Source organism: Anabrus simplex, chromosome 4, assembly GCF_040414725.1.
Source record: "Anabrus simplex isolate iqAnaSimp1 chromosome 4, ASM4041472v1, whole genome shotgun sequence".
Taxonomy (NCBI): domain Eukaryota; kingdom Metazoa; phylum Arthropoda; class Insecta; order Orthoptera; family Tettigoniidae; genus Anabrus; species Anabrus simplex.
In genome coordinates, this window is record NC_090268.1 from 170,243,029 (window position 1) to 170,259,753 (window position 16,725).

General features: G+C 38.8%; 1 protein-coding gene across 1 annotated transcript in view; it reads left to right on the plus strand.

The window, feature by feature from the left end:
* The window catches only part of LOC136872540 (sodium- and chloride-dependent glycine transporter 1), a 189,994-nt gene that overhangs the window by 103,472 nt on the left and 69,797 nt on the right, over nt 1-16,725 (plus strand). Inside the window, exon 9 of the mRNA XM_067146341.2 lies at nt 12,342-12,454. Within this exon, the coding sequence (XP_067002442.2) occupies nt 12,342-12,454 (113 nt within the window). The remainder of the gene's footprint in view (nt 1-12,341; nt 12,455-16,725) is intronic.

Genomic DNA, 16,725 nt, shown 5'->3' on the forward strand with positions numbered 1-16,725 from the left:
ATTTCTATATAAATACAGTTGTAGGGGGTCAACTATATGTAATTCCGCTTGTTTTGCCAAATTTTCAGATATTTATCCGATTTATGTCAACTTAAAACCGTATCGTTGGTTTTTAGCTTTCGTGTCTCTTTGTCCATCTGTTTAACCATCACGGCGAAACGGCTGAATAGATCTCGACCAAACTACATGTTTAAAATATACCCATCCACGGGAAGGTTTAGATATGCTTATGATTTAAAAATCGCTGAATGGACTGGAATTATTTAGGAAAATCATAACAGTTTTCTTCCATTTTCTCTTTTAAACTATTGATTTTCTGTAAAATCCGTTGACTATATGTGAAACGTCCCTTCATATTAAACATCATTTTTTCTTACATAATTTCTCTTGGTCACTGGATATTCTTTCCTCTGAGGAAGAATTCCAAGCATTTCAAATGTATAACTCTTGGGCCCGGAAAATATAAAAATATGAAGGCAATATCGTTGAGGGCGCAGACCTTCGTTTCGGAGAAACTGCTCGCTAAACGATAAGTCATTTCGCAAAAACAAATTACACAATTGCCGCTCAATTGGAGAGATTATCAACTTTGGTCGTATGACTTATTGTCGCATCTCGATTCTTTATACGTTAGATAGTGCTCCATTTTTCGATTATAGTCAAATCTCTCCAATTCGGTTGTAACTGGCTTTAGTAAAAGGGGCCTGTCATCACAATAAAAACTCTCCATCTCTATTTTGAATGGCAGTTGGCAAGTGAGCCTGCCATTATCATCAAAACTTCCCCAACGCGCACCTACATCGGAAACAACGTATGGAGTCCTCCCCGTTTTGTTTCTCGGATAACCCTAAGAGACATGCAATTTGATATAAATCCTACCCACTGCGTGTATAGTAATTTAAGTAGAAATCCGTATACAAGGTAGAATACCGTAGTGAAGCACGGTACATTTGCTAGTAATATGTATATATATTGTGATATGATTTTAACCATACGCTAAATAAAATTTCCGTTGAGAAGGAACACCTCCTCCGTCCGGCTCTTTGCTTGAATGGTCAGCGGTCCGGCCTCCGGTTCAGAGGTTACGTGCCAGATGCGACTACGCCAATATCGTAGCACTAACGACCGAGTGGTTAGCATCGTGCCGCATGTGACCAATTGTTTTGTTAAAAGGTTTTTACCTCAATTTCGAGGTCCCTGGTCTAGTGTAATTAGATTATGAAACAAAATTTAGAAATGATCTGTAAGAGCCCCATATTATTCTAGAGGTAAGTTCTCAGCTACTATCACGAGTAGGTTTGAGGTTGGGCTTTTAGCAGCTTGCTCGAACCCCCTATTCGTGAGGATAGTGAGATATGTGCTTCAGCTCGGCTGAAATGTCGGTGAACTGCCTTGACGTTGACATCCAGCGCATTCAATTCCAAGGTTCCTTCGAAAATAGAGTGGACATCATCACCGCTAAACGTCTTGGTGCAAGTTACCAATCCCAATGCAAAACCTCCAGAGTTCGACCTTCCTCTTGTTAAATATTCCGAATTTGATCGTATCAGGTGTGGGACTGAAATAACTGCTTCTACTCTACACAGTGAAATGGTTTCCTATCTGCGCCTGTGATGAAGTACAACAGTCAATTCACCATGTCGTGTAACAATGCGCACTTGATGCTTTCTCGGGATCCTTGAATGAATTACTGGATGCTAGCCCCGAATCTGTGTTTTGGTTAGGATAAGAAAACATTGACCTATAGGTCTCCTTATCTCTTATTTGTATTTGTTCTTTTCTTCCATGTGTGTTATTTCTCTTCACTATAAAGATATATACTGTAGTATAGTATATAATTATCTTTAGTCTAGCTTTTAGTATACATTCATGATTGGCAAATACGGAACATACACTAAATAAATAAAAACATCCTTTAAGGACTTCATTCTCTTATATATTTTCTGCATTACCTGACTATCGGACTGCATTCCATATTTTTATTTTTGTTTTGAATGTACATTTATCTTGTACGTCTTCTCGAAGTCTCTGTAACGTTTAGCAGTGTATCCAGATCTTCTGCAGACTCGGATAAAATCACAATATCGTCAGAAAACCTTCCAGAATCCTCGGAATTCTCTCCTTGAAAGGCGATCCCATTTCCAAATTCTTGTCAAATCTAATTTACCGGCTGTTACATATTAACAATTATGATTTATACCGTAACATCTACCAAAATGTTGGCTAAATCCCCCGAAAACTAGAGTTTGATCTTATAAAATACTAGTTTTTCAGGCGGTGGTGGTGATTATTGCTTTAAGAGGAAGTACAACTTGGCAACCGTCCTCTATATAACACTAATCAGAGAGAAAAATGGAAGGTATCCGACACTTCGAAAAATGAAGGTATCGGCCAAAGAAATACGCGGGCCACGAAGGGCGTGAAAATAAAAGACTCCTTCGGCCTCCATACGTAATACCGTCGGGGTCGAAAAAGAATAAGAGTTGACGAAGGGAGGTCGGATAGGATAAATGAAAGTGAGGAGCCGGCACAAGTAAGTGGAAGCAATGCCAAGACTCAGCTAAGGGCCCCGTGATCGCCAACCCACACTCCCAAGTTAGGAGCCCCTGGGGCTAGGAGTTTTGAACACGCTAACAGTGAATGTATTCGAAACATTGGCAAATAGGGTCACAACCGTCCGGATTTTTTAAGATTGTTCAAAATATACAAGTGATATATGTGTCCGTCGGAAGGCATCTGATCCTCTTTTCGGACTGTGTATCATCCAAAATTACACACGTTAAATGGGAAATTTTAAAGTAAATTCTAGCTGCCGAGTCTGTATTAAACTACATTGTAAGCAACAAAGCATTAATCATTGTCAACACTGTGTGTCTCCATAATGTTCGTTTCCCACTGTCGTGTCAAGTTACAATTTACGTTTCTTCCCCACCAAATCAGTGAGTTTTACCACACAAGGATGAGGTTAGTTGGGTTCGGAAACCAACATCGGATAGTAAGAACTATTTTGGTAAGACGTTGTTTTCAGTTTTGAATTCATGAGGGCATATTTTAAGATCATATATTTTGGGTGTTCCAATCGGCAACACTTATCCCCCTGTGGGTGGGGGCGGTAGAATAACACCCACGGTATTCTCTGCCTGTCGTAAGAGGCGACTAAAAGAGGCCCCAGGGGCTCTGAACTTTAGAGCGTGGGTTGGCGACCACGGGGCCCTAGCTGAGTCCTGGCATTGCTTCCACTTACTTGTGCCAGGCTCCTCACTTTCATCTATCCTATCAGATCTTCCTTGATCAACTCTTGTTCTTTTCCGACCCCGACGCTATTAGGTTTGCGAGGGCTAGGGAGTCTTTCATTTTCACGCCCTTCGTGGCCCTTGTCTTCCTTTGGCCGATAACTTCACTTTTCGAAGTGTCGAGTCCCTTCCTTTTTTCCCTCTGATTAGTGTTATATAGAGGATGGTTGCCTAGTTGTACTTCCTCTTAAAACAATAATCACCACCACCACTCGGCAACACTTGCTAAATAAGCATAAATCTACAAGGCTCAATGCAGAAAAGTAATGTGAGTTCAAGCCAGTAGACTTTGTAAGCTAAGGGGTAGTCTAGAGATGAACAGAAGTTATTACTTAACTGACATAGGGATACATAAGAGATATTTTTGAAGACGTTCATGTGGAGCGAGGCATTGTATCGAAGTGAAACATAGAAAATACCTAGCTTGTGGTGGTGGTGGTTATTATTGTTTTAAGAGGAAATGCAACTAGGCAAGCATCCTCTATTAACACTAATCAGGGGAAACTTCAAGGAGTCCGACATTTGAAAAAATGAAGATATCGGACGAAGAAAGACAAGGGACACTACGGGCGTGACAATAAAAGATTCACTAGGCGTCACAACAATACATTCTGGATCGAAAAAGAGCAAGAATTGACCAAGCGAGGTCGGATAAGATAGGTGAAAGTGAGGAGCCTGGTTCAAGAAAGTGAAAGCAGTGCCAAGAGTCAGGTAAGGGCCCTATGGTTGTCAACCCACGATCCTAAGTTGAGATCCCATGGGAGCAATGTCTACCTCAGAAAGAAAGAGAAAAGAAGCGTTTGAAATGTGGTACTATAGAAGAATGTTAAAGGTGAGATGGGTAGATCGAATCGAATTGGTGAGAGGATACCAAAAAAAGATGTTGTTGACAGGAAACACCTTAAGACAATCAGGACTCGTTCTGTTAGTATTCGAGGGAAGTGTAGGAGGTAAAAACGGTAGGGATAGGCCACGGCATGCATATAAACGGGAAGATGGAAGATGTGGTGTGTAGTTGTTAAGTTGCAAAGAAAAGGAAAGGTTAGCACAGAATAGGATGGCATGGAAGTTGCATCAAACCAGTCTATGTACTGATGGCCCAAACAACAGTACGTGCTATTTCTTGAAATTTTAAGGGAAGTGCCTCACAAAGTAATAGAATCCTATTGAAGAGATCATGTTTAACTAGACTAACCGTGAAAAAGGTGGGTTGAAAAGGTCAAATCCATTTATTTCATTAAGTTCCATTACAATTTGGAACTGGTAGATAATACGTGTTTAAAACTCTGTGTACTGGCCTTTCTGTATATGATATAATGATGTATTTTATCTAAAGGAATGATATTTTTATATCAAAATTTACGATAGAGTCTATATGCCACAGAATGCATATTCTCTATGAAAACCGGTAAAATAGAGAAATGGGATAGGAAGATATTAGGGAAAATATGGAGACCATTGAAAACGAAGAGTATAGACATAGCACGAATAAAGATCTATACCAGGACGAAGAAAATAAAAGTATGTCAGACACGATCAGAAAGAGAAGAATTAAGTTGTTGGTCACATAATGAGGATGGACAACAGCAGATTAACAAAGCGAGTGTTTAACCATACTTACAAGAACAAGAATGGTAACCAGTGGATCCAAGGAGTAAACAAATATATGGCAGAGATTGGAATAACAGAAGATAAAATACAAGAGAGAACAACTTACAGAAGATTGATATAAAATTTCAAAGTTTTCCAGGGGAAGGAGAAGAAGAAAGGTAATAATAACATCTGGACACAAGCGAGGAGGAAACAGCAAAGTGAAAGGTTGAAGAACTATTTGATGTCAAGAAAAAGAAAGGGTCACCAGGGTTATTTTCCGTGATCTATAGATTGTCAAAATCATAAGAAGAAAAATTTACGATATATATACCCCTACAATCTAAAACAATGCGGCGATCAAAACTTCCGTACACATGTTTTTTAATATAGCTATGATACATATAACAGTGTGAGAAAAACGGTAACAACACTCACCCGAACTTCTTCATAGAATGAATCGCACACTGTGTACATATTCTCCAGATTGACCGTCTTCTTCTCTTCCAAAGGGACTGAATTTACTTCTCCCCACTCTGAATAAATATTCACTTACATCTGTTTTTCTGGTCCTAAATTTGTTAAATTCGGCGCATCTAACAACCTAGCATTTTATATTTCGCTTAAAGCCACTCGTTTCTCTAGAACATGTCGTTTTGCTGTCTTAATATCCATCAATCGGGCCCATCATAGCCATAACTGCAGCAAATGTATCAGTACTTGCGATGTTTTCTTCATATTCACTTGATTCGCTTCTCACAGGTTCAGTATATACTTCAAAACAATCGTCATGCTTTCTGTTATTGCGTACCAGTAAAAAGAATTAGTTATTTTATTCATTTCACTTCTCTAACTTGTGAACTACGTTCACCCCTTGCTCCTACTAAATTTCTATGAACTCACTTGCCCCGGAAGCACGCAACACGTATTTACGCTCTTCAAATTATTCGAAAGCAGTTAAATGTAAACATACGTTAACCCTAGGTTAAATATGACGGTTAGCTATTTACTAGTTGTTGCTGCTACGTTGGTATTAACGGTACTTTGTTCAATACGGATACCATTAGATTGTCCTTGACAAGGAGAGTTCGTTTGTAGAAGGGTGAGAAAACCAACCGGCAATTATTCTTGAACGGCAGTTTACAGATACTTCAGTCATGTGCTCGTACGCATTACATCTCTGAAAACGTTACAAAAAAGGGAAAACAAGCTTTATTTTAATCCATTAACCAACACTTCATACTGCATACAGTTGCGTACCGCCACAAAAAAGCACTGCTTGTAACAAATTTCTTAAATTAAACACAATATCACAGGAGAAATATTAAATGCACTATGTGTAACCTGAACCCTGGAAGAAAGCAAAATAGAGTTACATGTGCTCCACTCTGCTCAATTTATCTAAATATTTGCAGAATCAATATCTTACTCAAAATTGTTGAAATGTCCAGTTTCACCTCTAGACTGTTCCCTTTAGATGGAAACCCTGTGAGTGGGGAAAGTAGAATAAAATCCCCTGCCTGTCGTATGAGGCTACTGAAAGGAGCTCCAGGGACTAACTTAGGACCCTGGTTTGGCGACGATGGGCCTTTAGCTGATTTCTAGCATTGTGTTCATGTACTTGTGCTATGCTCCTCACATTCATCTATCCTATGCGATCTCACTTGGTTAGCCTTTGTTCTCTACCGACCCGGACGGTATTAGGTTTCGAGGGCCAGGGAGGCTTTCATTTTCAAATCTTTCGTGGGCCTTCCCTTTCTTAGAAATGTCTGGATCTACCATTTTCCTTCTAATTAGTTAACAGAGGATGGTTACCCACTTGTACATCCTCTTAAAACAATATACATCGGCACTGCCACCTCCCCTTCATAATACAACGTGGATGTGTTTTATTTATTTATTTATTTATTTAGCGTCCATAAACAATACAGGAACCCTATTTTAGCGTAGGTATATTAGGTTCATAGTTTAAGATCACAACAAAGATGTGTTCTTATTAATTTAGTTTACAAAAAATGTTGTTAATGAATGTGAGAAAGTGCACATAACAACATTGTCTCTTGAGTACATTATACAGTGGTTTAGAAAATTCCTCTGCCGGGCTGAGTGGCTCAGACGGTTGAGGCGCTGGCCTTCTGACCCCAACGTGGCAGGTTCGATCCTGGCTCAGTCCGGTGGTATTTGAAGGTGCTCAAATACGTCAGCCTCGTGTCGGTAGATTTACTGGCACGTAAAAGAACTCCTGCGGGACTAAATTCCGGCACCTCGGCGTCTCCGAAAACCGTAAAAGAGTAGTTAGTGGGACGTAAAGCAAATAACATTATTATTATTATTATTATTATTATTATTATTATTATTATTATTATTATTATTATTATTATTATTATTATTATTATTATTATTATTATTATTATTATTATTAGAAAATTCCAGGTTACAACCATTCAGGTGGCAATGCAAAAAATATCTTCCATTTTCAAACACTGGACACTCAAATATCAAATGATGCATTGTCTCAACTGATCCAAAAAAGCATAAGCAGTCGTCTGAAACATTAAGTTTGAAGCGTTCTAAATACGATTTAAATATTCCATGACCATTTAAAAATTGAGTTGAAACAAAGTTCGGCACTAATGCTTTACATAATAGTCGATTTTGAACTTCCGGAAAATATATTTCTCGCGTAACAGTTCCTTTAAAACTACATGTCCATAAAATATTCCAGCGATGTAAAATATATTGGGAGATTTATAATATGCAATATCCAAAAGAGACGTAGCGGCTGATTTAGCTAATGAGCCTGCTTTTTCATTACCAGTAAACCCAGTGTACCGGGCGAGTTGGCTGTGCGGTTAGGAGCGCGCAGCTGTGAGCTCGCATCCGGGAGATAGTGGGTTCGAACTCCACAGTCGGCAGCCCTGAAAATGGTTTTCCGCGGTTTCCCATTTTCACACCAGGCAAATGCTTGGGCTGTACCTTAATTAAGGCCACGGCCGCTTCCTTCCCATTCCTAGGCCTTTCCTCTCCCATCGTCGCCATATCACCAATCTGAGTCGGTGCGACGTAAAACAAATAGCAAAATAATAATAATAATTGTACCGGGCGGTACAGCTCTACGCGACGCAAGTTCATATCTTGCGCCAATTGAAACTTCTCTACTGGAGAAACCCGGAACTTTAACCACTGAACTAACTCTACTAGTTATCAGAAGATGTCACTGAGTATTTTTGATTTGCTTTTGTATTTCATTGATCAAGAAATGTGGACATTCTCTAACAGATGTCTCGACCAAAAACTATGATAATGCGCTCTGGTGTGAAGGAATGAACCTTCTTGGAGAAATTTTGTATTCATAAGTTTTGTCTTTACTAAATTTTGTTCTGTCATTTGTGGGTTGGCAATATTAATCCTTTCTTTCCGCCTGTTTTGAATGTAGCCAATCAGGAATTTCTGTAATTAATTTTCCTCCAATCATAGCTTTCTTCTTCAAATTTTCATGTGTAATTCATTGTCGTCCAATAAATATTGAGGGGGTGTGTCTACTCATTCTTGAAAGGTCTCGAATTTTCCACTAGGGTATAAAAACTGCTGATTTTCTTGTCTCGGGGCCACTAGTATAACATCTAACTCAGTGTGTGAATATGTAGCAGGGGGCGGGAAGCGCCTCGTTCTTCAGACAGCAGATCTTCAACAAGGTAATGGTCTTTTAACATCTTTATTTCGTGCTAGCTCAGCAGTTTAACTCTCGGGGAGGTTTCGAAACCTTTCATATGTAAACTATTAAACATGTAAACCCTTTTCCTGGTAAACTTCAGTTTTCTTGAACTTTAATTCGGGGATAGAGAGTGCTTTACCCTCTCGAGCTCCCCTTCATTTTGAAATGGAGGTGACTACGTTTTCATAACCGTTTCTGCTCTTCCTTAATGTATTAAAGTTTTTTCATACGAGTCACCTCTCTAGCTTGGGATTAGCCCCTGTGTATCGGCCTAGAGCCACTTAAGTTTTAATATTGTGTATTTAGGAGTGCAAGTTCACGCCTCCAGTCCTTTCTGTACTTTGGGCCATTAACTTAACCTGATGTTTTGTTTCCTTCATGCGAAGGCCCTGTAGGTTGGGTATTAAATACCCCTGTTTCTTTGTGTGCCTTGAGGGCAGTTAGTGTAAAGTCAGTTTATGGCCTCTTAAATAGGCTTGAAAGATCGAGAGCGGGTCAGTTCTTTATGGTGTTGTGGTAAAAGTGCCTTAGAGAGGCTTGAAATGTAAAGTTGGGAGGTAATGCTCCATGTAATTAAGGGTTTTCTGCCCTTTGGTGTTTTGTAATTGTGAGCTGAGAGCTCAAGGATTGATGAATTTGGGCCCGTAGCCCGGAATTTGTGAAGACCACTTAAGTGGTGCTTTCTTGTAAAGCGGCATTGTACCTGATTTTCTTGTTATTTCCCCCTAGTGGAAACTGTTTAAATTTTTCTCTTGGTTGTGTACCTGATTTAACTTGTTGTTATTTGTTGTACGCTCAAAAGTCTATGTCACCATTGTTAAGTTTTGAAAATATAACCTTGTTGAAATTTTAATTCATCTTTCGAACTTGTAGTTAGACCCATTCCAGCCCGCACCTTCTTTCACCTCTGACTTCCACGGATAACTCCGTAACAATAATAATAATAATAATAATAATAATAATAATAATAATAATAATAATAATAATAATAAACCCAGTGTGACCTCTAATCCAAAATGTACAGATGTGCGAACACTCCGGAGCTATTGTTCTGAAATTGACAGCTATTGGATTTAAGTCATATTTATCGTTTACTGAGTTCAATGCAGCTTGTGAATAACTGAAGATTCGTGCTCCTTTGTTGTTAGTTTTGCACCATTGCAACGCACACTTTAAGGCCCAAAGTTCTACCTGAAAAATTGAACAGTTGGGAGAAAGTTTACACTGAGCTGCAAATATTTCAGCATCGTTCTCGTAGACTACAAATGCACAGCCAACACAGTCAATTCCTTCAGAACTTGCTTTGCGGGAGCCATCTATATCTATATAATATATAAAAGAAGAGTTTTGTCTGTACATTGCTCATAATTTAAAAAGGATTGTATTTCTGTATCAGTCGTGTCTACAGTAAAAAGGGATTGCACTTTTTTATTTTCCGTAATGGTTGTCTGTCTGTCTGTCTGTCTGTCTGTCTGTCTGTCTGTCTGTCTGTCTGTCTGAATTTTATTCGCGCTGAGTGAAATGGTAGTTTATGGGAAGGCCTAAAATTTAATTCTCATATATTTATGTTATTAGTTGTGGTATCTTAGTGAAAATCGGTATGGAAAATCGGGATAATAAGTCGATATAATCTACCCCAAAAATAATTATATTCACACTGTACAGAATGGTTGTCTTGGGGAGGGCCTAAAATTTAATTCTCAAATATTTATGTCATTAGTGGTCGTATCTTAATGAAAATTGGTACACAAAGTCCGGGAATAAGTAGCTACAATTTAGGCTATAAATTATTGTATTCACGCTGAGAATGTTTCTTTAGGAGAAGACCTAAAATTGAATTCTCAAATATTTATGTTATTAGTGGTCCTATCTTAATGAAAATCGGTATGTAAAGTAGGGGAGTAAGTCGCTATAATATAGGCTATAAATACTTTATTCATGCTGAATGAAATGGTAGTTTAGGGGAAGGCCTAAAATTTAATTCTCAAATATTTGTTATTGGTCTTATCGATAAATACTACATAACTAAAGTTATATAGTATTAAATTTACGGTCATTTATGTCTTATACATTGTTACCGACTATGATCACAGAGATATTCATGAATTTGGATTTTTGTTACGTACCAAGTCCATATCAGCGCCGAGTCAGGAGAACATGGGTAAGCAGAATTTAATGAAAATCGGTATGTAAAATTGGAGAATAAGAAATTACACTCTACGCTATAAATTATTTTATAAGGCATCGTAATATCACAGAGTCGGAAGAAATCTAAATGTGAAGGCCTACAATATAGAAAGCTCATAAAATTGATCAACAATAACATTACATTGACTATTGTTTGTTATGATGTGCTTTGTGTATTATGTTGCCACTTCCGATAGAATAGATTACTGCTGCGTGCCGAGAATTTTTTTATTCGCTTTACGTCGCACCGACGCAGGTAGGTGTTACGGTGACGATGGGATAGGAAAGGACTAGGAGTGTGAAGGAAGCGACCTTGGCATTAAATAAGGTACAGCCCCAGTATTTGCCTGGTGTGAAAATGGGAAACCAAGGAATACCATCTTCAGGCCTGCCGACAGTGGAGTTCGAATCCGCTATCCCCTCGATGCAAGCTCACAGCTGCGTGCCCCTAACCACACGGCCAACTCGCCCGGTCGTACCGAGTGTAACAGCCTACCTGAATATTGGCGGGAAGTAGTTGGGGAGTTAGATAACTTTCTTCTTTAGCATGCCATTCCTCTGGTCCATAAATTTTCTGATACTACGGGTACGTAACACACTGGTTCGTAATAGCATTCGAGCTATTCAATCTCTACTCTGAGGCACTGATTGGAATGAACAGTTTGCATATTTCACGGAACAACAGCACATGAGTGTTCACGACAGTCTGCGGCACGGTCATTCCACCTCTGGAACTTTTGGACTGTTAGATCGGCATTGTAGTACTGTTCATTTAAAGTGAGAAAATGTGCTGTTTTTCATTTGATCGAGTATTTTATATGATAACATTGCTTTTAATCCCTACATTCCTACTGATGTTTTTGTAATGACCTATGTTGACTTTAGTCAGCGAATCCACAAAGTCAGTTTTTCTGAGAATCCCGTAGCGAAGCACGGGTTCCTCAGCTAGTCAGTGTATATAATACAGCCATGTGTGTTATAGAAATCTTTACGCAGAAGTTTCTTGAACTGACTTGGATGAGCAGATTCCAAAAAGTGACACTTAAGCTCTAAAGTAATGTTGAAAATTGACAAAGGTGATACTCTCTTTTTCTTCAGTAACGACAGTTTAGCTTTGCCAGTTCCTGTCAAGAACAGAGGTTCTATTCCAGCAATTAGAAGTCTTGTATCAGTAGACAAAGTGTGATATGCACGAGAAATCCTTAGAGCAAACCCTCTTTGAATTTGCAACAGCTTATCCTGACCCCATTTCTTTTCCAGTGTGCTATGGAAAGCGAACACACAGTACAGTAAGATATATTATTCGTAAAACCTCAGAGTTAAGTCTCCAAGAAGGTCTACAAGCAATCGAAAGTCCTTGTAAAAGTTTGCTTGATTTCAATTTTAATCTATTTGGATGTGCTCTGATAGCCAAATGTTTATCAAGCGCAACACCTAAATATAGAAGTTGATCATCTAGTGTTATTCTGTGATTATTCATAATAATTTTGGGTTTTTAAACTTTCCTTCTCCTTGTGTTTTAAGAATGCGTGTGTTGTTTGTCTGTTCTGGTACAGGTGCGGGTTTGGCGTTCGTTGTATACCCAGAGGCCATATCATTGATGCCATTTCCTCAGTTCTGGTCGGTGTTGTTCTTCTTCATGCTTTATCTGCTGGGAATGGACAGTTTGGTAAGTAAATGGCACAAGACAAAGTGCAAAATGGAAGAAATAGGGAAAGTGCTTAATGCCCATCTAGTAGCCACGATTCTTGTATTCAAATGATCTATCTATCCACCTCATGTGGTAACACATTTCATACTACTGGAGATTCGTATGTTTGGAAGAAAAATATCACAATTCACTGCACCCTAGGAACTCTCGCTTAAAATTATTTTAATATTTGATAATATAATTTTCTTCCATAGGTATTGAAGGTATCAACATTACTGATAAAATTTGGCAGGTGTTTTTCTATGGCAAATTCCCACAACTTTATTTTTCGTTAGAGTAAAGTGCATTATATTAAGAACTGAGATCATGGCAATGAAACCCCTTGACATAAACGAAATCTTATATTTTTAATATTTAAACTGGAAAATGTAGAAAATGCAGGAATTGATAGTTTAGATTTTAACCTCGAGTTCTCCAATCAAACAATGTCGCTTCTTTCATAGACGCTACAAAATATTAAATGCTAATATTAAAAATGCTATAAAATACTAATTTTTAAAATGCTAAATTTTTACTTTTAAAATGCCAAGAAATTGCAAGGAATTACTGGGAGTTAGAACACCCCCCCCCCAATCGAATTTGTATCAAAGAAAATAAACAGGAACAATTCAGTCAATACTGATCTGCATTTAAGGCAGTCGCCCAGGTGGCAGATTCCCTATCTGTTGTTTTCCTAGCCTTTTCTTAAATGATTCAATGACATTGGACATTTATTGAACAACTTCCTTGGTAAATGATTCCAATCCCTAATTCCCCTTCCTATAAATTGACCATAAACAAGTGAGAGGCGACTAAAAGGGTTGTTTCTTTTGAATATTCAGATAAAAAAATTTAAAACTAACAGATTTCTTGAATATACGGTACTTTCTAAGAAGCCTCGAAATTTGGATGTTAGATTGTTATCTGAACATACCATTCGTCGTAAGGTCGTAAGACTATTAACTTTGATCATATTGTTCTTGTTCTGTATTTTCATGCAAAATTTTGTAATATACCGGTGCTGCAATCTGAATATCAACATAATTTACTTGTATTAAGTGTCCTTATGACTTGCGCATGCGCGCACCACACACGCACAAACTTTCATTATGTCCCATCATCATTTTGTAATCATAACTCCTCCCCGTCCCCATCGGTCGATCGTGACTACGCTACTGAACAAATTGCATGTACTTTCACATATTTTTTTCAAAATTCTATATAAAGATACCTGTTAACCACGCGGTGGTCCATTCTCTAGAAGGAAACCTCTGCTTTCGAGAGGACTGAAAAGATTGGCCGCTTTTGCTTTACTTTTGGGGATATTGTGGTTTAGAAGAATATAGGAAAAAGTTTTTAAAGACCGTTTATAACCAACTGCATCACGCCAAATTTCAATAAATTCGCTCAGATAGTTGTAGAGTTATCGAATATTTACTGAAATGTAAGTTCGCTAGTGCATGAAACTTCTTGAAGGTGTAGGAGTAAATGGGAATTTTTGTTTCCATTCTTCAACTTTTGTTATTGATAGTGTCTTAGAAGTGAGGTCTCCATCGTGTGGTTTCAGGACGAAAATCGAGAAGAAAATGTTAGGTACTAGCAAAATTCCATCCCGCGAATGTACTATTTTCAAAGTGGCAGCATTGTATGGTGGCTGGAATATGATTAATTCACTTCTTCAATTGGAGTGCCACCGTGCAATAAAAATTCAGTACTAGGACACGAATACCTGAAGTCCAATTCTTTGCTTTTTCTATTTTGTGTCTTATATGGGCTAAGTATTAAAAGTTAATTTTACGTAAAATAATATACTTTTTATAATAAAATATAAATTCTACAACTACCGGTACGTAATGAGAATCTTTTGGCGGTCACCCGTGTGCAGTGCTACGATTCGCCAGGTAGTTCGTAAATTCTGCTCAATGTCGAGGGAAACACACTCCCAAGGCCAAGGCATTGTTTTGTTGAGTGGCCAAATAGCGGCCAAGCAACACGGAGTCAACATTTGGTCGGCTTCAGGAAGGCGAGTGCTAATGTCTTTCTCATCCGGGTGTGTTTAGAAGGTTTATTTTATCACTCGTCTATATTTAACTGCTCCTGGAATATCGTTAATACTAGCTCCCTCTGTGTAGTTGTGGTAAGTGTTGACTCCGGACGCCATGATCGCGGGTTCAAACACAACTGAGGAAGTCTGATGTTTGAATGGTGGAAGGAAATGTATCAGTCGCCTGATGTTGGCAAATAAGAATCTCCTGTGACACATGTGGTGTTTGTTGTTGTTGTTGTGCGGGTCGTCAGTCCATAGACTGGTTTGATGCAGCTCTCCACGCCACCCTATCCCGTGTTAACGTTTTCATTTCTGCGTAAGTACTATATCCTACATCTACTCAAAGCCGTTTGTCATATTCATACCTTGGACTACCACTGCCATTTCTACCGCCAGCACTTCCCTCAAAACTAATTTAACAAGACCTGGGTTTCTTAAAATATGCCCTATCATTCTCTCTCTTGTTCTAGTCAAATTTCGGCAGATCGTTCTCCTCTCGATTAAGTATCACTCCGTCTGTGATTCGGTCTACCCATCTCACCTTCAGCATTCTTCTGAAACACTACATTTCAAAAAGTTTCTATTCTCTTTCTTTCTGAGCTAGTTATCGTCTATGTTTCACTTCCATGCAATGCCACGCTCCAGACGAAAGTCTCAAAAAACGTCTTTCTAATTCCTATATCAGTGTTCAAAGTGAGCAAATTTATTATCTTAAGAAAGGCCTTCTTTGCTTGTGCTGCTTGTGGTGTTTACGTGCCTTAGCTAGAACTCAACATTCTATCATCGAATAAAGTTCGGTTTATCTACAATAATAATAATAACCCCGATCGAAACCACAGAATGAGGCAGATCGTCTCCAACGACTCTAGCACTCTGGAGCGTGGCATTGCATGGAAGTGAAATTATATTATGATACAGTAGCCGAGAAGATTGGGTGTCTTACTCTCGTACGTGGAGAACTGACGCCAGAGTTGAGTAGTTCGATCGTGAGCCTTGAAGTAGACAAGAAGTTGCGGTGACCTAGTATCGAATCTCCCAAATCCTTCTTTCGAATTCAGTCTTGACATGTATTTAAATGCTCTGTTTGTTCGTTGGGGAATGTAGAGGCTCTCTTCTTCGGTTTACAGTCTTGAATGTGTAAGATCTGATTTGATTTGAACTGATGTCATCACAGGTATCTGGGATGCTATCTGACAAGTGAGCATCTTTCTTTTGTAAAAATTCCATACACTCTGGAGCAGTTATGTTCTTATCAAATATTCCTGTGGAATTTAAGTGGGGGCAGGGGACTTGATGAGTACAGTAGCTTAGCTGCTCGTCCCCCACCTGAATGGCTAAGGGTCGAATTCCACTTGATCCTGGATTGTGACCACAAACGTCATATGATGTCAGTTGAAGTAAGAAAATGCGTCCAAGTGACACCAGAAATAAGTGGGGTAACCCGAAGAAAATTTGTTAACCATATCTATGAGGACAATTCTAGAACTACCACGTGATGTTCAACAGTCAACTAGTCTTCTCTTAAGAAGTTAAGGTCAATAATTGAAATTGAGTTATTTATTCTGCGGTCATTAATCATTGCCCCAGAGGAGTGCGACAGGCTTTGGCAGCCGGCACAATTCCTATCCTCGTCGCTAGATGGGGGCTTCATTCATTCCATTCCTAACCCGGTCGAATGACTGGAAACAAGCTGTGGATTTTCATTCTGCAGTTGATGTCGTCAGTATTCATCATCCATTTTCATGATAGACAGTTGTGACTTCCAGCATTAGGACTGCACACTTTTGTGAGCGAAGTAAGCGCTTTCACATTTCCCTTGAACTGTGGTATTTAGCCAAGGAGTGATGTGCATGCAGCTCGCGCATATGCAGAGGCATCCTATATTTGAATAATGGACAGTGTTATAAAGTGTTATATAGTCTATAACCTCGAATATCCTCTCATGATTTATGTTTAATTACGGAAGAGCTACACACAAATAAATGCAACTTAGAAGAGCCTAATCTTATTCTCTCATTCGGTTCCTTTGTTCCCTTTCTTTAAGCTATCTGGGTGGCTAGTTCCACTGCTGCGTTGAAGGTGGTTAAACACAATTGTCCGAGGAAACTATTCTTCCTGAAGCTGGTTTTCGTTTCTTTCAGCAGCGACCAGCTTCAACATATTTTTAATGCAGTGAACTAATACATGGCATCTGTAGCCTCGT